General features: G+C 39.2%; 1 protein-coding gene across 1 annotated transcript; it reads right to left on the bottom strand.

Moving 5' to 3' along the window:
• Nucleotides 1–24288, bottom strand: LOC18436727 (CBS domain-containing protein CBSCBSPB3). The gene is made up of 14 exons (XM_006846950.4): nt 23875–24288; nt 23351–23519; nt 23095–23227; nt 22309–22479; nt 21526–21604; nt 21284–21397; nt 21108–21174; nt 19507–19612; nt 19355–19413; nt 18359–18468; nt 18116–18246; nt 17934–18016; nt 17761–17850; nt 1–579 (listed from the first exon to the last, which is right to left on the bottom strand). Exons 1-14 carry the CDS (start codon nt 24009–24011, stop codon nt 400–402), a joined length of 1629 nt encoding a protein of 542 aa, XP_006847013.1. The 5' UTR covers nt 24012–24288; the 3' UTR covers nt 1–399.
• Between the last annotated feature and the right edge of the window lie 3403 nt (nt 24289–27691).

The following is a 27691-nucleotide window of genomic DNA, read 5'->3' as shown; positions in this document are numbered from 1 at the left end:
TTATACTAAATTGGCTCAATTTAAAATAAAAAGATTTTCAATGTCACATGAGGATAGCATTTTCCTAAGACCAATAATCTTAGTAAATATATCTCTTTAGGTCACTAGGAGTGACTTCTCTCTTTGTATATTGTTAGAAGAGAAGCTTTGTTAATAATTTATGTACCACATATCCTCAACCATCCACCTCTCTCTTACTGATCCAGCTATAATTTTCATAGCCATTGCCCCATCCACACCCAAGGCATCTCAACCTGAAGATCTTAATGGCCCCTATAAAAACCCTAAGTCACTTTTGTGAACCTTTCATAATTTTAGCCTGCTCCCCATTTTAAAGCAACTCAAACATGGAAAAGGAATCACTGCAGACCCAGCAATGCTCATGCAAATGCTTAGGGCTCATGACTTGTATCGTTTCAAGTAAACCATCACACTGATGCCTGTTAACAAAACTGCACCTGCCAAAAGCCCAGAATGAAGAGATGTCCATCCCCGTCTTTCCATGACTTCAACACCCGATGTAGACTTTGAATGGGACTTCTCCTGGTGATCTGAGTAGTCAAGATGCAACCTCAAGACCTGCAAACAAAGAACAAAGAAATTCTATTTACATGATAAACACAAAGAGAACAGGTCCAAAAAGGATCAGAGGGAATACAGAAAAAGAACCAGGAGGGAGAATAGATAAGAGACAAAGTGATAACCTTTTATTGATAAAAAGTTGGTGATTAAATAAAATTAAAGGAGAGTAAAGAGTGATTAATTAGTCAACCTTATGCCCCCTCCCAAAAAAAGAGAGAGAGTAAAGATTGATTCACTTTATTGGCAAAAGAAATGTGAAATTAAATTGGAGAAGACCAAGCAAAGCCACAAAGAAAAGCATGAAAAAGCTCCATGTTCTTTTATTTCCCCCTGATAAGGGGCATTATATTAAATTAAGAAGTGTAAAACTTGTACAAATTTTTGTTGGTACAGCGAAGAGACTCCATAGGACAAGGGCCTTCACTTTATTGGCTAAAGAAAGGAGAGATTAAATTGAACACCAAAAGAAGCTACAGAGAGCACGAAAAACCTCCAGGTTCTTTTTTTTTCGATAAAGCAACATCATATCAAATTAGGAAAAAGTGTACAACTAGTACGAAAGATAATAATAGTCAGTGGAAGGTTACAAAAAATGTTAATGTATATTTGCGCAACTGTACAACATTGTTGTTAGTACAACCAAGAGACTCTATAGGTCAAGGGCCTTCACTTTATTGGCTAAAGAAAGTTGAGATTAAAATGGAAAAGACCAAGCGAAGCTACAAAGAAGAGCGCATGAAAAAGCTCCAGGTTCATTTTTTCTTTTCTTTTTTCTTTTTCTTCTTTCTTTTTCTTTTTTCTTTTTTTTGTACAAACAGCATCTATCAAAATAGGTAGAAGTGTACAACTTGTACGAAATAAAAGACAGTCAGTGAAGGTTATGAAAATGTTAAAGTATATTTGTGCAACAGTACAAAATTGTGGTTAGTACAACCAAGAGACTCGGACAAGGGCCTCCACGCATTGATGTTTCCACTCGCAGCCCATTTTCTGGCCAGGGTGTCCACAACAGAATTTGCATCCTCAAAGATTTGTCTTTTCCCTTCATAATTTGTCTTTTTAAAATATTTACTTTTTCCATTCATAGCTCATGAATTCTCTTGTGAAAATGGTGATTACCGGTTTTCTTCAAATATATCATTTGGAAATTGACATTTTGCACATTCATTCTCTTTTCCCTTCTTGGTCTAAGAGGGGTGAGGGCTTTAAACTGTCCCTTAACCCATCCCAAGCCCAGGTAAAAGAGTTGGGTTGCATTAGGTAGGCAGCCAGCGTAAAACTTTACCACATCTTATCATAGCCGACATCAATTAATTAAAATAAGGCCTGAATGATGATCCTATGGGGTGCTAGCAAGAATAAGTAGAAGTCCTCCTGAAGTCGTTGCATACCTAACTACATGTCCTTCCAAAACATAACTAGATTCCCTGTCTTATTGCAAATCTAATTACCAAGATAGCCCGGTTGATACCGATAACAACTTTCCATCCCCTGAGGCCTAGGGCACCTTGGGAAACCAACCCGAGGCATCGCCCAATACCTGTATTTGACTACCTGCTGCCACAAATGGCCTTTTCCCATGGCAAACCTCCACCACCATTTGCCCAACAAAGCCTTGTCACCATTGTTTAAAAAAACGGATTCAGATAAGACTTAACCCATTAAAAGGATAACTGAATATGTAAGACCTTAGTTTCACTTTCACATAAGACTTAAACCCATTAAGATATCACATAATCAATTATTGATCAAATAAAGTAAAACAAAAATAATAGAATATCAAAACACGACAAATTGTAGCAAAAAAGAATTAACTATTCATAAAAGAATACGATATATGCTGCTGTCCAAATGAGAAAAATTCAATTAATCACAAAAAATCAATCTTTTAATTACAAGCATATAAATATATCGTCAAAGAAAAAGAAAAGTAAAAGAAAAAACACATGATTCATAACATAATATGTTGTAGCAAAATAAAATCAAAACCCTCCTTCAAATATGATAATACTTCAAAAATATCAAAATCAAATCAATGTCGATGCAAACCTCGTCTATGGCCATAAGTTCTCAAAATCAACTACTAGAAGCTCCAAACCACCCACAAACTATTGCCTTTGTTTTGGAAAGAAATCGAACAAATAAAAAATTTATCGATCTTTCAATAAATCACAAAATTGTGGTTTTTGGGGGGGTTTTCTCACCCTAAAGGCCACGGTTTTTGTTCTGGGGATTTAAAATACCCCCTTAAACCCTTTCCCCCCTCTTCGGGGGGGGGGGGGGGGGGGGGGGTGGAAGATTACATTTTTTTATCCTCACCGAGGGTATTTTTCCGCTCGTCTGCAAAGTGTCATGGGGCAGCACCTAGGCGGGTGCCTAGACAATAGTGCCTAGGCGGCGGCTTGCCTACCTAGGCAGGCGCCCAGAGACAAGGTGCATAATGACTTCGCCCAAACAGCGCCGAGGCATTTTTTAAATTCTTTCACCTAGGCAGTTAGGCGGCAGAATTTTTTAATGCTAGTTGTCACAATACTCTTAACTTTTTGATCCCCAAGGCCCCCTCTCTTTTGATTAAGCATAGGGTTTATCATAAAGCCAGATGGAATTTGTGCTCACTCCGAGCCCCGTTCCATAGGAAATGTCTTATTCCTTTATCTAATTTATGTTTGACGGAATCGCTATTCAGGAAATGGAAAATTGAAACACGAGAATGCTTGCCAGAGTAGCCTTGATCAAAGGGATGCAGCCAGTGAAAGAAACTATCCAGCACTACAAGGCCGCCTATCTTTTTTCTAACTTTCTCATGACCCAGTCACAAAGGGCTTCTTGTCTTCCCCACAGACAATGGGAAACCAGGTATTTGGCAGAAAGCTTATCTACACAACCTAGTCCTTTTGCTACATCAAGGGTGCAATTTTTGGGAAGCCCAAGTCTCATGTTGATTGCCAAAGGGAGTTAACTTGGGCCTGACAGGTATCGCAAAAGAAGAGGGTATCATCTATGTATTGGAGGCAGGGGAGCCCAGGAGGCTGTGGTTGTTGTGGAGATTGGCGATGGAAATGCTGAAGATCTCAGCCACTACCAGAAGAAGGGGGATAAGGATTCTCCTTGACATTGTCCCCTAGAGGAAAATAAATCATGTGGATTTCCATTCATGAGGACTGAAAAGCAAGCTGACAAGAAGCATGAGGGGATCCACAATCTCCAACCGAACCCATCAAGGCAATGGACTGGTTCAGGGATCTATAAATCGATGATCATAGACCTTTCAAAGTCCGACTTGAAAAGCAAGCCAGGACTATTGAATGAGTTCCTTGCTTGGATGCACTCGTCGTCAATTCAAGCTCCATCAAGGAATTGCCTAGCTTGTATGAAAACGCACTGGTGCGCTTAGATAACCAGGTTTGAAACATGACACAAGCGGGTGGCCAACATTTGGGCAAGAATTTTGTAGAAACTCTTGATGAGGCTGATAGTACGACAGTCCTTTGGCTCATCGGGTCAAAGAACACAGGGAACATAGTTATGACATCTGCAGCTGATACAATGCCAAATTTGGTGGTAAATAATCACCGAGAAGCCATGAGGCCCAGGTGATTTATTATGGCCAAGGGCGGCTATGACTTTGAGTATCTCATATTTGGTGAAAGGCTGCTTTAACCATCTAGCCAATCACTCCGAGTGGAATTTAAAATGGAGATTGATCATCCTAAGTCAAGCAGAGAGGTCAAAATTAGAAGTCTATCAAGCAAGTTTGCAACAGTCTCCGCAACACGGCCAGAACCTCCAGATATTGTCTCCCTCTTTGATTTGCAGAACAATATTGCTCCAACAATTCAATGCCTTGTGAAGGGGAGTGGGTGTTTTGGTTCCTTAAGCCACTGGATGCAGAATCTTTGGGACAAGAATAGTTCCTCTAAATTGAGAACCATTTGGAATTCATCTTTCAGAAAGGTTGATCTTGCTCTCACATTGCCAGACGAGACACAGGACCATAATTACTGGAGCATCTATCTAAGGTGTCACTCCTGCTCACGGTTGCTTCAAGCGAGAATGGTGGCAGCGACAGGAGAGGGAGGCGGAGTGAAGGATCGAGATTAGAAATTTTATTAAAATATGAAAAAAACATTAAGTCTCCAAAATACAATAATAAATGGGCACACAAAAAATGCAATAAACAACAATTACTTATTTATTAAATAGTATTTAATTAATAAATAATATTTTTATTCCTTTCAGATGTAGTTTATGCAACAGTAATCTCACAAAATACAATAAAAAAGATATTATGATAAGATACATCGAGATAACCAATAACAATCCAAGGGAGCAAACTTTTTGTTGATGAAAACATCCAAAAGCATAACAACTTGTTCTATTTGCAAGTATACACTTCACAACATCCAAATGCATTAGAGAGAGAGATTAGGATCGCAACTAAGATCGAAACGGATCATTCTCTTGGCCTCTTGTAGCACCTTTGAGTGGCTAGGAGTGATCCCTGAAAAGGGGAGATTGAGATTCCATGGAGATACTTATCCTGAAGCAGGATCCATACATAGATTAGGAGATCCTATTTATTATGCTCCCGCTTATGGAATGCAATTTCCAAGGTTCGCGAGCTAGAACTCATTACCCATGTATTCCCCCTTTTTCTTGGAAACACTTTTTCCCTCCTTTCTTAAGAACTAACAACATTTTAAAATGCGATCGCATCGCTACATAAGCGCTGCATCAAGCGCTATGCGCCACCCAGCACATCACACTTTCCTAGATATGCGGTTTGAAGAGATGCGCCCGCATCAGAGCCGTATCCCGCATCGATCGCATCAGGCCGCATAATCTGTCCGCCATTTTTTTCAAAATTGTACCCCTTGGGCAGTGGCAATAAGGTCGTTTTGACCTTTGAAAATGGGGGAAAGGGTTTGGGGGGGAATTAAACCACCCAAACAACATTTTTCAGCCACATCCGTGGCTTTTATTGGATTAATTGAATAAAAAAACAATTTTGGGCTGAAATTTTATTTGTTGAAGTTCTTCGATTTGTAATACAAGATACTACAAACTAAAAGTCTATGAAGATTAAAAGTTACAGATCGAAGAACTTTTCCCAGTACTTTTCAAATAAAATTTGTAACTTTAAAGAGTTTCATGGATTAAAACAGTAGAGTTACAAATTAATGAATTTATAAAATTTATTGATCTTCATAAATGCTCTAATACGGTAAGGTTACAACATTTTAACATTTTTATAAATTTATTAAGTTTATAAAAAGCATACAAATCGAGTCGAAGAACTTCATGGACTCTTTTCAAGATTAAAGTGTTTATAAAATTTGTAACTTTAATGTTTTTGGTTGAAGATTTGTGCTTATGGTTGTTGATTGTTGAATGCTTTATGAAGCTAGTTTCAAATTTATAGTTTCTATCAGGGGATAGTGAATACAGAATCTCCGAAAGCTAATACTTTTGGAGTTAATGAATAATATAGATACCTACTATCACATATATCACCTCCATATTTTTTTCTATACATTTAACCTATTTTTTTTAGATTTTTTAGAAATGTTTTATATTTATTGACCACACCCACATCCGAACCGCATCGCCACATCGGTCCCCTCAACACTTTTGGCTGTATCCCGCATTTTAAAACACTGAGAACTAATTCTATTAAGTTGTTTAGAAAGAGCATGAGCTCTCCTTTGATGGGCTCCATTTGTAGAACCCACAAAATTAATCACAAGGTAAATTTTGGTTAAGGAAAGGGGTACAATTTTATTCTAGACAAAACCTGGGTAGCAAGATCCATCTATTATTTTTAAAATTCTATCCTACTTTTTTATGTTTATAAAGTTTTATTATATGGATGTTCACTACCTACAAAACTTCTGTAAGCAACAATCCCCTCTCTTGATCCTGCTCAACAACTATGTTGTCCTTTTGACTGGGTCTAGCTCCATAATCTCTTCAAACTAATATAGACTTTGGATCCTCGGAGGCTAAACTACTCGCAAATTACTACTTGAGTTTAGTATTTATAAATTCAGTTAATTGGGAAGATCGAAGCCTGCCCATCCAAGGACTTCAGAACTGGTCCACCAGTGAGGAATCAAATGAAGGACCTTTTCTTCTAACATACTGTGAATTAGTTACGTGGACCCAGATCATAGTTACGTGGAACAAGAGTGAGGGGAGCTTTGGCATCGGAAACGGGTACACAAGAGTGAGGGAGGATCAAAGATCCGTAGTTGAGGGAACGAGTTCTGTACATCATGAAATGAAAGGAACGGACGATTCCCACTCGACTATAGGTTGATGATTATATTTAATAATCCTGCTATAGATTGCTTTCAAAAAAAAATGTTGTGATAAACAAGCCTTCCTTTTGAAAAAAAAAAAAAGGGAAAGGCATTGCCACATATAGTTCCCAATAGCTCTTCTACATCAAAGATTACTAGGAGCTCAAGGATATATAGATAAGAGAGACCTCATATACATCCAAGCATATATGTTATTCCACCACCCATAAGGCAACCCCATGAGTGGCTCAATTTGGGTAATCAACACTCAAGCAATAGGAGTCCTTTGAGAGGTGGATAGGACCCAATGAACTAGCCCCAAGGAAGTAAGACTATTGATCATGACCTCATTCCTCGATTAAAACCGCAACTCAACTATCTCTTCTATCTCCTTCCATCTCCTTCCATCTTCTTCCTTCTCTCTCCCTGCCCTTTCTTCTTTCCTTTCTTTGAAACTAGTTAAAGTCATGATTCACAAGGTGTGTAAAGTGGTAAATGGTAAAATAAATTAGGGCCTTTAGAAAGTTTTTAGGTCATAAAAAATGGGAGATTGTTCCATTGTATAAGAACCTGAAATGTGTTGGTGAAACTTGCTCTCGAAGTAAAAGACACTCAATTCGCGATTCTAGTTAGTAATGGAACTTTTTGGGCATAAGGATCTAGCTGCCACTAACCTAGGTTCTCGTTCCTCGATTGCCTGGATCGTGATCTATAAATCAAGGAAATTCCTAGAAAGAGATCAAGTGTCTCGGGGCATGAGACCAAGCTTCTAGAGCTGGAGCGACCCCCTCCTCACACGCTTCAGGTAATTATGGCCCAGATAAGGTCGGTTTTGTTGAGCAAGATGTGTAGAAAGGATCTAAAGTGAGTTCAGATAGGGTACACTCTAGGGTAATAGAGTGTACCCCTAGGAACCTATCCTCCCAATCTGGAGATACAAGGAATCTATTTATTTTGATTTTTATAGGACAAATGAGTAGTTGGACCAAGTATAAGAGGCACCATTACGTGGAATATCTATAAGGTTCTTGCTGACCATGAAATTAAAGAAGCCTGCTATACTAAAAGTGATTTTTCCAACTAGGTTCTCTTCGGTGGGCCATCTAATGACATTAAAACACCAAGGGAGGGGGCAGAGTTGAGTTTGGCCTTGCCCCGAAAGTTCTTTCATGTTTGCTCTATATATTCCATAGACCACCTTGAAGTTGTTGGACATTCTTGAGAAGACGCAGAAACTGAGAGGGTAAAATTAGAGCAGGAGATCTTGGTAACTACAGTGGGGGTCCATGACAACCCAAATGCCTCATGAGGCACCGATGGCAAGAAGGGAGACCCAATCGTAGGGCTTTCCGACCCAAATAAATAGAGTCTAAAGTTAGGGAATCGAACTTGTTTTTGAGAGCACTAGAATATCATGAAAGAATTTCATCAAAAAGCTACGGACTGAGGACTTCATGGAATGGTATCCCAATCCCATATGTTTGCAAGAATCTTCATTTGTGGCTGGGGGTCAATGCTAAGAGGATCATCATCAGGACCAAGAAGTATCACAAGAGGAGTTTGGCCAAGGTGAAACAGAGATTTGGGATGTTGTTTCTTAGTTTACCGAAAATTGACTCAGCCAGGGTACTCGAGCAAGCACGAGTCACTTGCCTGAGTCCGGTGCAACTTAAAAAAAAAAAATGCAAAAAAATACCTATAAAATATAAAACCTTCTTACTACTTCACAAAACATCAAAAGGTTGGTTGAGTGGCTTTCCCTTTGTATGCCTCCTTGTAGCAAGTCTTGGGTTCGAATCCTCGATACCCCTTGACTTCCCCCTTCATTTTTTTAACAACTTAGAAGGGGGGTTCGGTTTAAAGATAAAAAAAAAGGGAGTGTTCCAGGCACGGTTCAAACCCGAACCAAGATGGGACATAAACATTCGTGCTACCCAGAGTGCGCAATTTTAACAATTATGAGTAACATCACTAGATTAATCTATATAAACTAAATATGGTGGGTGTACAACAAAACTAGCCATGGACCTAGGGCGAGGCCGAGTAACCGACCGAGTCCCATTACACTAATGTTTCTCATAGTTCATATTGGAATTGACATTTTTAGTTCAAAAGCTACTTTGACAAGGGATCTGGAACATTGGAGGCATACTGCCTAAATGACTTACTAACATCTTCAGTGGGACCGACTTAGAAGAAAAACATAACTCCTAACATTGCATGCCTTATCAATGTATTCTATCTCCTTTGAGTATATTAAGTAAAAGAATTAATCCTTGTAGAGAGCAGTAGATTCGACAAAAAAAATCAATCGATCTGGTAGGATAATGGATGCATAGTTATTTGAGTTGGAAATACAAGCTTCACAAAATAAAAGGCTCACCTAAAGAAAATCATCAAAGAGAGTAAGACACTATGAGAGAAAGAGAGAGAGATTTATATGCCAAATTGCCAACAACTTACAATTTGAATAGTCAATCTTTTAGGTAGTGACATGGATGGTTATAAACAAATGATAAATTTCACCCTATAATCAATGAGTTATGTAATAAACAGTTGGAGCAGTGGCTTCCAGCTTTCCAGATTACCATACAGGGAAATTGCCAGCACCAGAAATTCTGAGACAGGTTACTTAACAAGTTACCTAGTTTCCAGGTCAACAATTTTCCTTTGCCACCATTTTTTGGGACTCAGTTTCCCAGAGATTCCCAAGAGAACTACATTCCAAGTTTCCGATTGAGTCCTGAATGATTCATGATGCCATGAGTGTAGGGGTATGCTGGTGGCTTTGATCCTTATCTTTTTGGTTTTTTGGGCTTTCATCCTTGTGACCAAGGCCTCAGCCTGAGGTAGGTGCCAATGAAACTAGCTATTGGTACCACCAGCACCAATAGCTAGTTTTGTGATTTGTCTGAGGAGGGGATGGAGAATATGATGCCACCAGCTGCGGGGGCTCTGCATGGATTCCCAAAGTTCCCCAGCATATGTTGTGATGACTGGTATGCCCTTGGTGTCTGGCCTGAGCAGCTAGAAGAATCGGATGAGAGATGCCTTCAAGAAGGATGTTCTTTTATTGCTGATATCGGAACCTATTATAATAGTGGGAGTACCATTGAGGAGGATGGGAATACATTTTGCACGGCTGTAGGTGGTTAGGCCAAAAGATTTGGCGTAGGATAGAGATTTTGAATGTAGCAATGCACTGGAACATTAGTTGATTGAGGTTTTGAATCTGGAAATGAAGGATGACGTTTATGTGTAGCGAGTAGTTTGGACTTTGAGGTTGTGGGCGAAGACTTTTGGGGTTGAGAGAGTTTGAGCCTTGAGGTTTAGGTTGTAACAGGGTCAGAAAGTTGTGGTGAGATGTTTTGCGAAGGGATCCGGTGTTCGGAATCGTTCACTTTTCTTCTTCTTCATCTCTGTCTTTTTTTGTGGTTTGTTTCCAAGGGTTGGAAGACCAGGTACGAACTGCTGTGCTTGCAGCTGCTTCTGGTGCTTTTGGGTAGGCTTGCTTTCTAGAAAGATAAGATGCGCATAGGGAAAAAGTTTTCTCGAGTCGGTGGGTAACAGTTCGGCAAGCTTGCTAGGGAAAACGTTTTCTTGAGTTGGTGGGTCTGGGACGGGTCATGATGGCGGGTGGATGGGATGTCATGATGGGTTGCCAACAATAGCCCTCTATCTTTGCCTAATCTCATCTCCTGTCTCACATCTCCCATCTCTTGTACATAGTTGTTGGAAGCATGAGAAATTTGTAAGCATTTTAGCAAAAGCAAGCATGGAACCACGAGGGCCTAAAACATTACTATGGTTCCAAACCGCCGTCTATACAATGCAAATTCCAGGAATTGAGCATTCTGCTTTTTTGGGAATCAGACTCTGACCCTATTGGAATCGAGATTCCTGCCTTTCTAGAATTGTGCTTCCAAACCCCTTGAACCGTGTTGGAAATCATCAAGAAACAAGCTTTATTGGGAAAAGGTTCGAGGTTCTAAGTATTATTAATGAAGAGCCCCTTAGTATCGGAATCAATGTATTGAGTATTCTTCACTAGGGTTTCCCTCCCATTGGAATTGAGGTCCTCGACACTCCTAAAGACCTAAACAAGGACTCCTCTGGTATCGAAATCGATGTATTGAGTGGCTTAATTACAGTTCCCCACAAATATCGGAATCAAGGCCAAGTGTCCTTAAAACTAGATTTGAGGTTTACCGACGTTCTAGATTGAATAACGAAAGTACATATACTTGATTTACTAATAAAGAAACTTAGAAGAAAAAACAAAAGATATTTCTTATGGGTTCTCGGAATTTAGTAATGATGCTAAGTAGAGTTTTTGATAGCGATCACATAATAATTAATAATGAATTTCACATAACAGATGCTTCACTAGTCCACTAGGGAATTCATGTTTGTGTACAAATCATCCAAATATTATCATATCTATACTTGAAAATGAGATTTTGGTTTTGATATATATTCTTGAAAAAAAGATTTAGTTTCTTGTAAGTATACTTGAAAATGAGATTTTGTCAAATCTGGATTCCAAATAACAATTTAAAAAATTCCGCCACCCAGCTGCCTAGGCGGCCGCCTAGTATGAGTCTAGGCGGGCGCCCTAGAGGGACATGTTCCTAGGTGCCCACCTAGTGCCACCCCTTTTTAAAGAAAATAATAATAATTAAGGCATATTTGAGGCCCAAAAAGAAAATAGTTAGGGCCTATTTGAGGCCTCTCTCTCTCTCTCTCTCTCTCTCTCTCTCTCTCTCTCTCTCTCTCTCTCACACGGGCCCATGTGCTCTCTCTCTCTCTCTCTCTACATATAAGACGAAGAACCAGAAGATGGCCTCCAAGCGTTCAATGCAAGCCTCCCCCCATCTCTCGTTCTCTCTCTCTCACGCAACATAGACCCCATATGCACCTATAAACAACATTTGTTTTTTTTTAATATGTTAACTGTATTAAACTTAAACGGAGCAAAGAAAGTATGAAGAGAGGGGGCAGGATACCCACAGATTGGTTCCACCCAAAAAATAGGCGACCCACAAACAGGTTCCCTGTACATAACCACGGGTATGTCAAAAAAGCTTTACATGAATCGAGCCAATATATCGATGCCAATCTGTGATAGGAGACCGAGCTAAGGTTCCCTAGAGGTGTCTCAGGTTGGCATTAGACAAAGTAGCGGCTGCCTTTGCCAGAGAATCAGCCTCACCATTTGCTTCTCTCCAAACATGATTCCACGAGATGTGTGGATTCCTTGTGAGAAGACAAATTCCTTCGAAATATTGTCCAGCCTCCAAGGCCAAGGGGCCAGTGCCTGAGGCCCAGGCTATAACACTGTAAGAGTCGCCTTTAATGGTAACATACTGCCCCCAGCTAGTATCCAACATCCTGAGGCCTTCTCGGAGGGCAAAGGCCTCTACAATCGTTGAATCAAAGACATGGGAATAGAAAAGGAGAAAAGGGTATTGCTGTTGTGGTTGCGGAACAAGCCCCCTATGCAAGCAAGGCTTGGATTTCCGAGAGAGCACCCGTCAAAGTTGAGTTTGATGTGGCCTACTTCAGGTGGTCTCCACATGGAAGAGCGTGGGGGCCTTTGAGGTTTGAAGGAGAGGATGGGAGTCCCGCTGTGTAGAAAATCAAAGTGGCAAAGATTTCTGAAGTGTTTGTGGTGGGTGGCCTAGAAGATGACAGCTTCTCTGATCGTTTCTACTAGTGCATTCAAAGAAGATGACTGGCTTCGAAAAATTCTTCCATTTCTCTCAGTCCAGATGGTCCAAAGAGTGGCAGCCACTGAAGCCTGCCACAGCATAGTGCCAGCCTTAGGCCATGGGGTTGAGAGAGTAGAGCTGATGAGATGAGGCACATCAGGTGGCATGACCCACTGCCGTCGGAATAGCTGAAGGATGTTAGCCCAAATAGCTGAGGCGAACTTGCAATGGATGAAGAGGTGGGCATTGGTCTCCTCATCTTCAGTGCACATGATGCATCTGTTCGGAATTTGTAGACCCCTTCTCTGTAATTGATCCACGTTAAGGGCTCTCTCGGACCCAGCTATCCCATTGAAAAATTGTACCCTGGGGGGGACCAAAGGGATCCGAACTTTGTTTACGATCGAAGTGGGGCAGACGGGGGGCTTCTGGGATGAGCTAGAGAAGAGTAGAAGGAGGCCACCGAGAAGGAACTCGAGTGGTTAGGGGTCCAGATGAGGCTGTTTTGGCCCTGGAGGGGCAAGAAGACAGAATTTAGAGCATTGGAGAGGGCTGTGAAATCCTGAAATTCTGGGTCCAAGAGTGGTCTTCTGAGGATGGGGCACAGGCACCACACCCTCCTATTGCCCATCAGCTGAAACTAGGATTCCACCATTGCGTTTAAGTCACAGGCCAGAAAAAAAAGTCTAGGGTAGAGGTCTTTAAGGGGTGCATTCTCCAGCCAAGTATCGATCCAGAAGAGAGTTTTGTCGCCCTGCCTAGGCCTGTACCTGATCTTGGACAAAAAGTGTGGGTAAAAACCCAGTAAAGATTTCCATATCCCCAAGGAGTTGCTACGGGCTCGTCACGAGGGGACCCAGGAAGGGTAAGAACTGCGGTATTTCGAATTGATCACCTCCTGCCACAACTTTGGGTAGCTAAGCGCCACCACCATTTCCCGAGTAATGAAAGGTTATTCTCGTTGAGGGTTCTAATGCCCAGCCCCCCCTAGAGATTTAGGTTTGCATACATTCTGCCAAGATATTAGATGGATCTTCTTATCCCCATTGCTGGATCACAAAAAGTTCCTCATTAGCTGCTCCAAACGGTGGGCCACCAAGGCTGGCATATGGAATAGCGACATCTGAAAAGTAGGGGAACTCGAGAGGGTGGCTTTTATCAACGTAAGGCAGCCAGCAGGAGAAAGGAATCTGCCTTTCCACCCTGCCAATCTACGGTCATATCTATCAATGATATGGCTCCATAGATTCAGTCTAGGCTTTCCTATGCAAAGGGGCAGTCCCAGATATGAGGATGGCAGATCCTCCGCGGAGCAACCCCAGATTGAAGAAAAGTACCTCACGATAGAGGGGTCCAAGGCAACACCACTCATCTTAGATTTGACCTTATTGACCTTAAGGCCTCTGGTCATCTCGAAAATCTTGAGGAAAAGATGAAGAGCGTTGAGTTGTGCCTGCATCGCCTCACAAAACAACAAGGTATCGTCGGCGTATTGTAAGTGAGTAATCAGTAGTCCTGAATTGCTGATTTTAAATCCTGTGAGCAAGCCAGCCTGGTAAACACGAGAGATAGACCTACTGAAGATTTCAGCTACAATTGCAAACAAAAAGGGGGAAAGAGGATCTCCCTGACAGAGTCCCCTAGAGGATGGGAAGAAGCCTTTGGGAGAACTGTTGATAAGAATGGAGAATTGGGGGCCTGAAATGCAACCTTTGATCCAAGCTCTCCATCGACTACTGAAGCCCATGCGACGGAGACTCTCGTCAAGGATGGACCGATCAACATGGTCATAAGCTTTCTCCCAATCAAGTTTGATGATTAAAATAGGTAGCTTGGCACCAAGCCGAGAGAGGATAGCCTCATGGGCAACGAATGCTCCATCGAGAATTTGACGGTCTTTAACGAAAGCTCCTTGAGTTGGCGAGATCACCGAGCTGAGGACCTCTCGCAGTCTCAAAGCGAGTACTTGGCAAGAATCTTATAAGAGCTATTGATCAAGCTAATAGGTCTAAAATCTTTGAGTTCTTCCACACCCTCGACTTAGGAATGAGTGCAATGAAAGTAGCATTCATTGCACGATGAATGATTCCTCTAGAATGGAATTCGTGGAAGAAGGCAAGGATATCCTCTTTTAAAGATTCCCAAAAATCTTAAAAATAGAGATTGGGAATCTGTCAGGGCCCAGGGCTCGATCTTGGCCAAGATCTTAGATTTCCTTTAAGATCTCGGACTCTTCAAATGGTCTCTCAAGCCAGCCAGCAGAAGTGGGAGAGATGGCTAGGAAAGAAAGATCTTTGAAAAGGGTCTAGGGCCTCGGGGTGCCTCAAAAAGTTTCTGAAAATGATCAGTGATTTTATCTCCCACTCTAATCTGAGTAATGGTATTATTCCTTCTTCTACAATTGGTCATTTTGTGAAAAAAGCCGGTGTTGAGGTCACCGTGCTTAAGCCATTTCACTCTTGACCGCTGGGCCCAAAAAATTTCCTCTTTCTTTAAGAGAAGTTGGAGTTCGAACTTGGCATTGGATCGGAGAAATCTCTCATTTTCAGCAAGAGGACGAAACTCCCCTGTAGAGTAACAATTGGATTGAATGGAGAAGAGAAGCCTTATGGGACCGGAAGTTCCAAGTTTTAAGACAACCTTTAAGGCATTCAAGCTTCTTTTGGAGCCGAAACCCTGCCCATCTGTAGACTTGGATAGAAAAAGAGGTCCACCAAGTGCAAAAAAGGTTATAGAAGTTATCCTCCTCTAACCAAGCCAGCTCGAACTTGAAGGGCTTGGACTATCGAGGGGCTGGAACAATGTCTAACAAGATAGGGCAATGATCCAAAGTGGGCTTAGGGAGGGCTAGGGAATGTGAACCAGGAAATTTGGCATCCCAGTTCAAAGAGATAAGAAAACGATCGAGTTTTGAAAGAGTGGGGTTGATGGAGTGGTGAGGCTCCTTGGGAGGCAGGTCAGAGCAGATCAGAAAATCCGACTTACATTGGGAGATCGTCGAGTTAGAATTTCGCTTGAATGACCATCTTGTAGTAGTGAAATCTCCGCCAATGCACCAACAATGTGGAGGGGCCAAGGCCTCAAGGTAAAGCTCTTCCCAGAAATCAAAACGGGATTCTATAAACCAAAGTTTTTGATGCTGGGGAATCTGGATTCCAAAAATCAGAACAGGACTCTATAAAGGTGGGAGCAAAATTCTTAACTTTAAGAAATCAGGTTCCATGAGGATTCGTTGATCGAATCGCCGAATTGATATTCTGAAGCGACATCGCCACCTGGGGTGGAAGATTCCAGTAACTATACTCTTGTCCCTAGGAAAGTACATGTTTGAATTCTCAATCTCAGTCCCTGACTGAGGCATAGCCAGATGTCGAAGCTCTATCAACTCATCTAAGGTATTTCATTTTGGAGGAAAAAACACCATTGTGTGACATCAGCATCATTCAAATTTGCGGCCAAGTTCAAGCAAGGATTCATATTGGGCCACGAAACCAGCAAAACAAATTAGTACTGGCTTAGCTATATCCATTGTTTTAAAAAACGGTCCGCCCAACGCCTAGGCGGCCTGGACCAAAATACCACACGCCCAAACCCAAGCGGCCCCACAAGGGCAGATGTACCTGCACGGGCGGGCGCCTAGGCAAGCTAGGTGGGTGCCTAGGAGGGCGCCCAAGGACGTCGGCCTTTTAAAACAAAAAACAATACCCAAAAGGGAAAATGGGGTAATTTTGACCCTTAAAAAGGTTTAAATAGCTTATGGGGGTTATTTTTAACCCCCAAAGTTAAAAGAAAAATTCCATAAACCCTCAATCTCTTAGCTATACCTGTTTTGGAGAATCAAAAGTATTTTTTGTGGTTTGAAGAAGCTTCCTAAACCATTTCACGTATTATGAAATATGGAGAGTTGGAGACTATTAGTAATACATATCCTATTAGACTTCTAAATTTTGTATGGTTTGAATTTTGAAATTTTGAACAAGTTTATTCTCAATATGTGATATGTCATATGTTCGTATATGAAAAAATATGTTACAAACTTACAATATTTTCAAATGTATTAAATACTAAAATTGACACAAATATATGTATATAAACCACATATCTATAGAACTTGTACAACAGGGTGCCCAAGCGGGCGCCAAGCCGGCCGCCTAGGGGCCACCTAGCATTTTTTGAAACCTTAGCTATATCTAATCTAGAAACTAAAGAAAACTCAGCCCAAACCCAAGTTTTTCCATAATAAAACTTGCTAATGTTCAAAGCATAGTTGACTCAGGCAGTCAATTTGACCCAAATTGAGTGTTTGAGCCTAATTCACATTCCAAAAAATCTTAACTTATAAGCAATAGATTCATCCCCTTTGCTCATGGCAGCAATCAGAACTTCAACACCTCTTAACAGACTTATGCTTCCACTAATCTTCCTCAAAGCCCTAGAAACCACGCTAACCTTGTCAACCCACAAACAGTTCAAGAATTGTACAATTTTTCTTACATATAGTTAACAACAGAAACAATCAAATACCAAGTTGCATCTAAAGCAACCAAGGGTGGGTGACCCGAAAAATAGAATCAGAAGAGGGAGTAAGTAACTCCTTTTCAAGTCTTCCCAAGTAAGTCTTCACATAACTTCACTAAGCACATGGGAGAAAGAGACAGTGAGTCCTCCTAAATTAAAGATTTCATTTATAGCATTAACTAATGATTGAATAACCTACCCACTCCCTGAGCCTCAGAAACTTGTATACAAACCATCCAAAGTCCATCGATTTTCTCTTACTAGACCCCAAAAGACCTTTACTATAGTTAACTTCTAAAAAACTGCCTTTCAGTCCACTACACATTCAAGACCCCGAATCCCGCAAAGAATAAAATATTAAGAGTAACATTTACAAGCAACAGGATAAGAGCACACTGATAGTAACAGAATCCCAAATCATAACTACAATTTTCCAATAACATTAGCCTTCATTATGTTAATGTTCAACCAAGATTAATGATCAAGGCAACCATCAACTTGAAGCAATCTCTACTGCAATATAAACAGCATACTCTGATATTTAGTGACAACTTCCAGTTCTCCTCTAAAATCCCATGGCTGTTACCACTCCAAATATCTAACCCCCAACAAAAGAATGAGATTCAACTCAAAGTAAGAAGCATTACCTTCCAACCAGCTATTCGAGCATGGTTTGTAGCTGCAACAAGATCACTGTCACTTGAAAGCAAGACTTTGTCCCCTTCATCATCCAGGTACTTGAAGAACAAAACAAATACAATCAATTTTAATAGGACAGGAAGACGCAGAGAAACACAAAGCTGAGATATTATATCCTTACCAACAACTGTGGTGGACGATCCTCCTCAGAGTGCCCTATTCGCTGGAGAACAGCATTTGACAACTCTCCCAAATTTTCAGTACCTAACCATCGGTCACCATGCACACAAAACTAATATAGTTATAGGGGCCAAATAATGAATTCCAGAAACAAAACTGTACATCATTTTAATGTAGACTCACCAAAATTGAACCTATGTACTCGTCCCTTGCGATCCTCAAACTTAAAAGAAAATGTGTTTCCAAGACCCAGGGATGGATAAGCAGATCTTCCAGACTCCATACCATCAGCGACCATCAAAGCAGATACATCACTGCCAATAATAACATGTTCGTTAAGTAGAAATTCAACAGAAATAACTCCTTTCTTTGTCCAAGGGTAAATTCAATAAAATAAATTATATCCCAAGAGCCAAAGAGAGCAACCTTTGAGTGTCATAGTCATCTTCAGGCGGTTCGAGCGCAAGGGCAGAATCCCAGAATTTCTGCATCATTGTGTTAGCCACATCGTTCACAGCCCCAGTGCCACCTTCAACCTTTAAGGAATCAACAGCACTAATAATAACTTAGATACAACACAAACCAGTTGCAAGATTTTCATCTAATGGTACCCATGTCAAAGACATGTATAATTTTTTCACAAAAAAGAAAAAAAAAAAAAACCAAGATAAGAACTAAGACACGAAAGCCTCGTTTTATGACCCTTAAGAAGGAAACCTGTATTGAGAAAGTCTGAACCATAACATTTTGAAATCTCAATACATAGTAACTGAACTGAAAATATGAATAATTCCCCAGTCAACAGAATGATTAGAGATTTTAAATAAGAGAAATCATAAGCCGTATAAACTTAATAAAGGAAAAGATAGCTCTATTGCCAAAACTTAATAAACTCTATTCAACAAACCATGACCATTAATTAATAATGTAGCCTCTCCGACCAGAGACACAAAATGGATAAATAAATAAAATATTATAAAATTCAAACAGATGCAACGCACAATAGAAAATGAAAAATTCTAAGACTACTATAGGAACAACGAATCATATGGAGATGAATTCCTATAAGCTAAATCAAAGAAACATAGACCCATCAATAGAAGTGCAAAAATGACCAGATCCATAGACACAAGCAGCCACACACACACGTACACACAAAGATAGTAAACAGGTTGGAAGCAGCACTCCACAATGGAGATATACCTTAATTCATAACATGGAGATACCCAAATTTGGGTCATATTTGCAGTAACTTCTATATCTACTCAAATTCCCATCTGAAATAAGCATAAGAACTATATCTCTCCTCAATCAAAATTATATTAAGAGAATTTACTACAACTGTCTTGCAAGTTGCGACCTATCATGTGAATGAGACTCAAAAATATTAATGTCACTTGTTGAGAAAGCAAATTTTCTCACCATAGAAATGGCTGCCTGAGTTATTTGCAGAACATCCACACAAGCAGCTATGTTTCCATCTGCACAAACCATATGAATGAGGTATCAATCAGAAATACCACCAAACTGCAAGCACTAGATTATAGCACGTCTGTCTAAGAATTACAGCATACCTCTGTCCAACACAGGAAGGTGTAAAAATTTTCCATCATGCATAATATGCAGAGCATCAAGAATAGTGTGGTCCAATGTTGCACATTCAGGGTTTGGTGTCATTACCTAAATCAAAAGAGCAGAAAAAAAATTAGGAAATGAAAAACAGACTTTCCTAGACATGCAGCTTTGCAATTGGATAAGCCAAAGAAAACCCATAGCATCAAACACAGAAGTTACACTCAAATAAATATCAGATATGTACCAGGGATTTCATTTCAATCAAGGAGACAAAAAATGATCCAAGTCATGTATATGCAATACTTATTGTAGCTCCTTTCTGCATTGACCATTTGCAACCAATTTATAGTATCCCATGTAATACAACATAGAAACAGGTTGATTTAGACAAAAACAAAATGGTAGATTAATGGGACAACTGATGTCAGAGTGCACATTGTTGCAATGCCATAGAATGTTTCCTTATACAATTGGAAAATAGCATTGGAAGCAACTATACATAGTATGAAGCCAGTTAGGTCAACAATGCTTAAATGCCGCTAACAGTTCATAGGGAGCAATTTCACTACATCTCAGAAGTTTAAGAAATTGCAAAGGATTCATTTTGATTTTTTTGCTAATTGCAAGGGGATCGTGTCTTGCCATTCATGGTCAGAAACATGTTCAATGACTTAAAAGATCTAGCTAGTCATAAAAGTGAGATTCGTGGAAAGCTATGTGAACTGTAGGTGAGCTTAAAACATTAGTTTCTTTGAGAAGTTCATAAGTATAAATTCCATTCAAGATCCATTAACCCCCATAACCAAAGAAAAAATAAAAGAAAATCAAAGATTATTTAGTACTGATTACAACCATCTCGGTCAGCGAGAAATAAGCAAGTATCATAAGTCACTCCAAATTGGAGGTGTCGAATAATAAATAAATAAAAACAAATACCAGAAGTGGCCATATGTATAATAAGGACTTCAGGAACACATCAACAAAGCATATCTAACTAAGTGTTTTAGAACTTGTCGCAATATGACTCACCATAGTCAACTTGACATGGCAGCCTGGCTAGTCTTGGCAAGTTTATGAAACTCAGATAAGTCACACCGTTTGGCCTTAAAAATTGAATACACTCGGCCAAGCCTTTGCATGACAATTCGGAGTAGAGTTGTTGTGACTCAGTTCTGGACCAGGCCAGTTACTGAACTGAGTTTAAGTTTTAAAATCATTTTCTTTAAAAACTTTAAAAACTAAGAAAGTAAAAGCATTACAATGTTGCTTTGATGACTCTTCTAAAACCACACTTACCCAAAAAGGGAAAAAAGCAAAAAAGGAAAGAAAACAAAGCTCAAAACTATAGAAACATTTACTTCCTATAGATAGATAGGTTCAAAAGAGATCATGTAACATAGGCACATTTGCAAGTGTGATTGAAGGAGCAACTACAAGAAAGTTAGGAGAATGCAGTACGGGCAGCCAATTTATGATGGTAAAATCTAAAACAATACGTGAATCAAAACCTATTGAAAAACCTTACAATAGATCAGAATTTTACAATGGAAGATGCTGAATCCCAAAAAAGTTGCAATTATCACATTGTAGAAGAGCAAACCTTTTCCACAAGTGTCAATTCAGGAGAAAGATTTTGGGCCACAACTCGCATAAGGATATCCTTTGAACTGTAAGAACAAAATAAGTCAAATAAAGTTCATTGATAGCAGCCAAAATTGTGTTGAGATTGAATAAGATTCCAGACACACGATGAACAACTAAAGAAAGAATACATACGTAAGAATTCCTTGAGGTTTGTTTCCTGTCACAATTATTACTGAATTCACACGTAATTCTCGCATCTTTTTGGCAGCCACATAGACAGGATCAGATGGTGAAACAGTTGCTACCCTGCAAAACAAAATAACAATCAGAGTTTGCATATCCCCTTTCAGATCGTGAAATGCAAACCTACTTGTGCAATGTAAAGCCAGTTAGGAATGATAAGATTAATTTTCTTAGGATTATGCAAAGCATACTTGGTGTTTTCAGTAACAATTGTCGACAATGGGGGCTTGAACATCCTTTCCCGAAGAGTTTCAATGAAAGCATATGGTGCTGCAGTTAAGAGGGAATGGCCTCCATTAGAAGCATACCACATAAGAATAAACTAAGGAAATTATGATGGGCTTCCGGCCTCTCAAAGCATGATATGACAAACAAGAACACAAATTTCAGCCAAAGGAATCATGAAAATGACACCATGTATAGCTTTTCTATATATAAGAAGTTGCCACTAGGGGAGAAGAATTTGAGTTGGCCGTTGATAAGGTTCATACTCCTTCAGCAGATATGTACTTATTTGAATATTCACATGTACATAGATGCAAACAGAATGACATGAACAGGCATCCATCTTGTTCTAGTATGCAACCCATGAGACACGGGTAAGAATAACAGCTTCGCTACAATCATTCAATTCGTTATAGGTACCAGTTGTAGTAAGCCATCCTAATGATGAAAGAGGGACCGAACTATCATTTTCAACAGAAGTTGTCTAGGTATCTGGGAGTAAAATTAGGATGTATAGTTGTACCCCACATCACTTAAGGCACAATCAATGTCAATAACACTATACAGAGTAACATGGAAACGGAATAAGGTGTATAGCAGTATGCCCTAGTATTCACAAATGCAATTTGACATGGTTATATTAAATGGATATTCACAAACATTTATCAATGTCATACACCAATAGCCGTATAAGGTACATAATAATAAAATCATGTTTCAGAAATATATCAGAAGAGCTTATATCCAACCAGAAAAATTGCTTCCCCATTGACGCTCTACCCCTTCTACAGCAGCTGCAATGGCGCTTCCTTGTTCTGCAGCTCTCTCCATTCTAGAGATAGCATCATAGAGGCACTTTGTGATATCCAACAAAGCAATAACTTCACCATTTTCTACAACAGGGAGATGTCTGAATTTTCCTGCCAGAATGAAGAGGAGAAGAGTAAGCAAGCTTGGTTCAATACATGAAAACCAGATTGCACAAACACTGCAACAGATTTTTCACAGAAAGAGAAAGAGACAATAAACAGGTGATCAATAAAATGAATTAGCAACAACAAGAAGTAGAAAGTAGCCTTCAGAATGTTCTCATGGACTATATCACAAACACATGAAAAAATTTCATGCATCCCTAATCTCATGTACTTATCTGTGTACTGGCCGTTTTGACATGACAGGTGCTGTCAGTGGTTCGACATCCAGTCGAGTCTTAACAACATTGGATGAAAGGACCATGGTGTTGAGCTAATACAAGGATTTGAAAAAAATGGCAGCTAAACTACCTCAAACCACAAAATGATTTAATGCAGTATGTGGCAAGTGGGCGTCTACATTTTGAAACAGTGAAAATTCACTTTCATTTGCAGCTAAACAATGGGTAAGATTTTGAACCAAGCATTGCAAGTTTCAACAGTACCACTTCAAACTTAAGGAATGATGCTAAAACAGAAGGTGAATAATGCAATGTTACTAGTGAGCATTCAAGGCAATAAAAAAGATAGAGAGGACAAGAAAAGGCAAGTTCTGCAATTGACCTTGGACCATCTTTTGCAATGCCTCGATCGCCAATGAATCCGCCGTGACAAAAACTGGATTTCTAGTCATGATTTTGGATACAATTGTTTGTTCAGGACGTAATCCCTCCGCAATGACTCTTGTAGCAATATCCTGAAGACAAAACAAACCATCACAACACATAATCCAAAACCATTTTAAAAAAACTGATGCAACCCAATGCCCAAACATACAAAAATTGGGGCAACCCAAAAAGAAGAAGTAATGTGAAATAACCTTATCAGTAACAATTCCTGAGAGCAAACCATTTGAATCTGTAAGTAAAACAGCATCGACTCGACGTGTGGCCATTCGTCGACAGGCATCAGAAACTGTTGTGCCCTCAGGAATCGTCAAAGCCTTTGATAATCTCAGCTTCTTTACAGTCCTCTCACCATTTACTGATCTGTTAAAAATAATATATTACATTCATGGTACAAAAACGACCGCAACTTAAGATAACTGTGCTTACCAACAATTGGAAAAACAACAGAAAGAGAAAAAGGACTATCTTTTCATATAAAAATTTGTGGCCATTTAGTGAAAACCCAAATAAGCCCATATCAGAAAACCCCAAACAGAATACCCAAAGCCCTAACACAATTATTGAGACAACTCACCAATAAATAGTCAGAGAACCACAAATCAGAAACCCAAATAAGAAAACTTCAAATTTCAACCAATAAGGCAATCAAGAACTTCTGAAAAAACAAAAATCCAATTGAAATAGACCCTAACATAGCTGAAAGGCTCAAACTTACGATGGCTGGTTAGGAGACGAAGGTTTAGATGGATGGCCATTGCTTCCATTCTCTAAATTCACAGATTTCTTCACAGTCGAAGGCCCCCGTTTCTGGCCGAGCGTTTGCCTTCTCGTACCAGCTGCCTGGTTACTCATATTAGCGTTTCAATTCGACCAAAAACAAAATCACGTTTCCAATATGTATCAGAAAGAACGAACCCTAACTTCCCCCTCTGTAAATCCTTGAACACTTAGTTTTCTCTCTCCCCAAAGTAAAATTTAGGGTTTAGAAATCGGCCTCTAAGGCACCAAATACTTGTAAAAGCAAGAGGTTCGAATTCTTAAACCCCAAATTTCGGGAATGGAGGGAAGACAGAGGGGCCAGAGAATCGTCCCTCCACCTTCCTCGATTCCCTTTAAAAAACCGGAGTGTGGAATTTCAAATTAGCTCGATAGACAATATGGACATCACCCTAATTGTTTTTTAAATAACAAGATTATCCCTAATGTTATGTTTAAAAGTCAATACCCAAAACTGCTTCCACATAATTACCAAAAAAAAAAACCAAACTGCTTAAATCTTCGCATTCTCCCGTAGATTTTTTTTGTTAATGGGAAATTATCAGAAATATAGTTATTCCTAAAATATGAGTGACCCTATTCTTTTTTGGGTCAGGTTTGTTAAAGGTGTCTACTTCATTATACCATATAAATAAGGTGTACCTTTAAATTTTATCGAAATATATAGTTCGAGTATCAAAAATATTATAATAGCATGAAAATCTATATTCAATAATAATTATGAAATCCGAAATTTAAAAATTGGTGCATTTTTATAAATGTTTGAAAATCTTGAAAATTGACGGTCTGAAAAACTTATTAAAAGATATACTATTTTTAATTCTTGAAATTCTTTTGTTTTTTTATATCCATATATCTCGAGATCCATATGAAAATTTGAATGTTTTCTAACTTCAATAACACTTTTCTTTTTTATGGGATTGTATGTTGGAAGGTTACTGGCATTTGTGGTAGGATTACTTATATTTCATTCAAAGTGGTCAGTTATTTTTATTAGCTATATATCAAGGAAAAAGTTTACATAAGGATGCTACCTTATAATGTAGAACTGCAAATGCCCCTCAAAAATCCATCAGAAAAATTAATTTTAATGTTGAAAAACCCTTTGATTGATCATCTCGATATCGAGATGTATGACTATGAAAAATAAAAAGATTTTAAGTCTCAGAAATAGTGCATTTTACAACATATTATCTACACCGTCTATTTTCAAGATTTTCATATGTTTATAGATCTACTTGATTTTAACCAATTTTTAAATTTAAAATTTTATAATTAAATATGAAAATAGATTTTGAGATAATCCTAATAACATTTTACAACAAAATTATATACCATGATAAAATTTGAAGGGTACCATACCTCTACACCTATGGAGGCGTCTGTATGCCAACTGCACCCATATCAAATTCAACTACTTGAGGTGTATCATACAGTTTGATATTATTGATCTTGGTCAATGGCATATACATACCTCTAGCCACCCAATTTCAAATCTAATGGCCTAGGATGATTATGACCTCTTTGTACAAAAAATAAATGATCATATTTTTCAGTAACTATTTTGCATTGTGTTGGAAGCATCAAGACAAAAATGGGTGGCCAAGGTAGTCCATTTTAAACGTTTCAAAGTAAAAGAAAACAAAATAGGGAAAAGTACTACAACCTCTCCTTGTTAACTACAAATGAGCAAAAGTATCCCCATTTTGTTAGCTTGATAAATTCGCCCCTGTGACGAACAACGTGCATCCAAATAAAAGAATTGGGATTGGTCCTTGAGTATAGGTTTAATCTGAAATTGGGTAATAGAGAGTGCATCACAAAGTTTGAAAAAAATCTTTGAAGTTTGAGCACAAATTGAAAGAGCAAGACCCAAGGTTGGCCTGAGCCTGAATTTTTTAGGCTAAGAGACGGTTAGGTCATCTAGCCATTCCTAGCCCTAAGTGCAAAGCGCGAACTCTTCTTTGTTTTTAAGCACGCAGGGGCGTTATCTCAAGAAGATATTTGCCCCCTCTTCGATTGATTAGCGTTATCTCAAGAAGATATTTGCCCCCTCTTCGATTGAGTAATTGGTGTACATAAGAAGGGCAACTCATCATCGGGATACAGAAAAACAAAAAGGTCTAATACAATGTTCATCTATGCACCCGAGCTTAGAACCTACATAATAGACACAAGAGTCTTGTTGTATTAGAGAGAGAACTAGATAAAATAGAATAGAGGATAAATTGGAATAGAGAGAGAGAATTTAGCCTACTGGTTTGCTTGTTAAAATGACAGATAATGGTTTATTGAGAGAGGCATATATCAAAACATATGGGTCGGATAGCCCTTGTAATAAAGCACCAAGAGGCTGCCCCGTTAGTGTTGTGGTGGTTATTTACACCACCCAACAGCTACAAGTTACACGCACCCCAACAACTACAAGTTATATGAACCCCAACAACTACAAGTTATATGTACCCCAACAACTACAAGTTATATGAGCTACATGTACTTGATGGTTGTTATTACAAGCCTCCATCTCATTAACGGCTAGATGACTGTTGGATGTCCCACACGTATTAAAGGCTAGATGACCGTTGGATCCCCCTATGAACCGGTCTCACAAAAAGATAACGAGACACGAGCCCTACCCGCACATGTACTCGGACAAAGTGCAAAGCTCAAATTCTTCTTTGTTTTCAGGAATGCAGGAGCATTATCTCAAGATGATATTCGCCCATCGTTCGATTGAGTAATTGGTGTGCATAAGAAGGACAATTTATCCTCGAGATACAGGAAACAAAGAGGTCTTATACAATATTCATAAGCTCTATGCACTTGAGCTTAGAACCCCACACAATAGACACCAAAGTTTTGTTGTATTAGAGATCAAAAGAGATAAATCGAGTAGAGAGAGAAATTTTAGCCCACTGGTTTGCTTACTGAAATTGCAGAATGGTCTATTGAGAGAGGCTCAAAATTGTTCTAAGTATCTCAAAACGTATGAGTAGGATGACCCTTGTAATAGAGCACCAAGAGGCAGCCCATTTAGTGTTGTGGTGGTTATATACACTACCCAACAACTACAAGTTACATGCACCCCAACAGCTACAAGTTATATGCACCTCAACAACTACAAGTTACATGAGTTACATGCACTTGATGGCTGCTGTTACAAGCCTCAATCTCATTAACGGCTAGCTGACCGTTGAATCTCCCACACGCATCAACGGCTCGATGATTGTTGGATCTCCCTATGAACCGGTCTCACAAAAAAATAAAAAGCCACGAGCCTGACCCACACACGTGCTCAGGTGAAGTGCAAAGTGAGTTATCAAGTGCCCTTGCGCACGCTTTGCATCATTTCTATGTGGTAGCAAAACTACAACAACCATTAGAAACATTAGAAGGATATTTTGGTACTTTTCTCATAATAAAAAAACATACAAAGAGACCATTTATTTGAGATCATAATCGCTCTTGTCATTTGGATTTCAAATCTTGAACATTATGATACACCCAAGCCATCTCATATGACATCCAATGGCTAAGAATAATTGTAATCTATTTGTAAGAAATATAAATGGTCTCATAATATACATTTCATTTGACAAATAACATGCATACTATATAGCATACATTGTCCATCTACTCCCTTAGGTAGAAAACCTAATGGGAGAAGATTTATTTAATCTAAAATATTGGGAACTGCCTAAAAGTCATTGGATGGTTATTTTTAAAAGAAAAAATTTCAAAATTTAAAATTTCTA

Source organism: Amborella trichopoda, chromosome 11, assembly GCF_054954075.1.
Source record: "Amborella trichopoda isolate Santa Cruz 75 chromosome 11, AtrichopodaSantaCruz75HAP2 v2.0, whole genome shotgun sequence".
Classification (NCBI taxonomy): Eukaryota; Viridiplantae; Streptophyta; class Magnoliopsida; order Amborellales; family Amborellaceae; genus Amborella; species Amborella trichopoda.
Note: the sequence above shows the minus strand (reverse complement) of the source record. Positions and strands in the feature narration are given on the sequence as shown.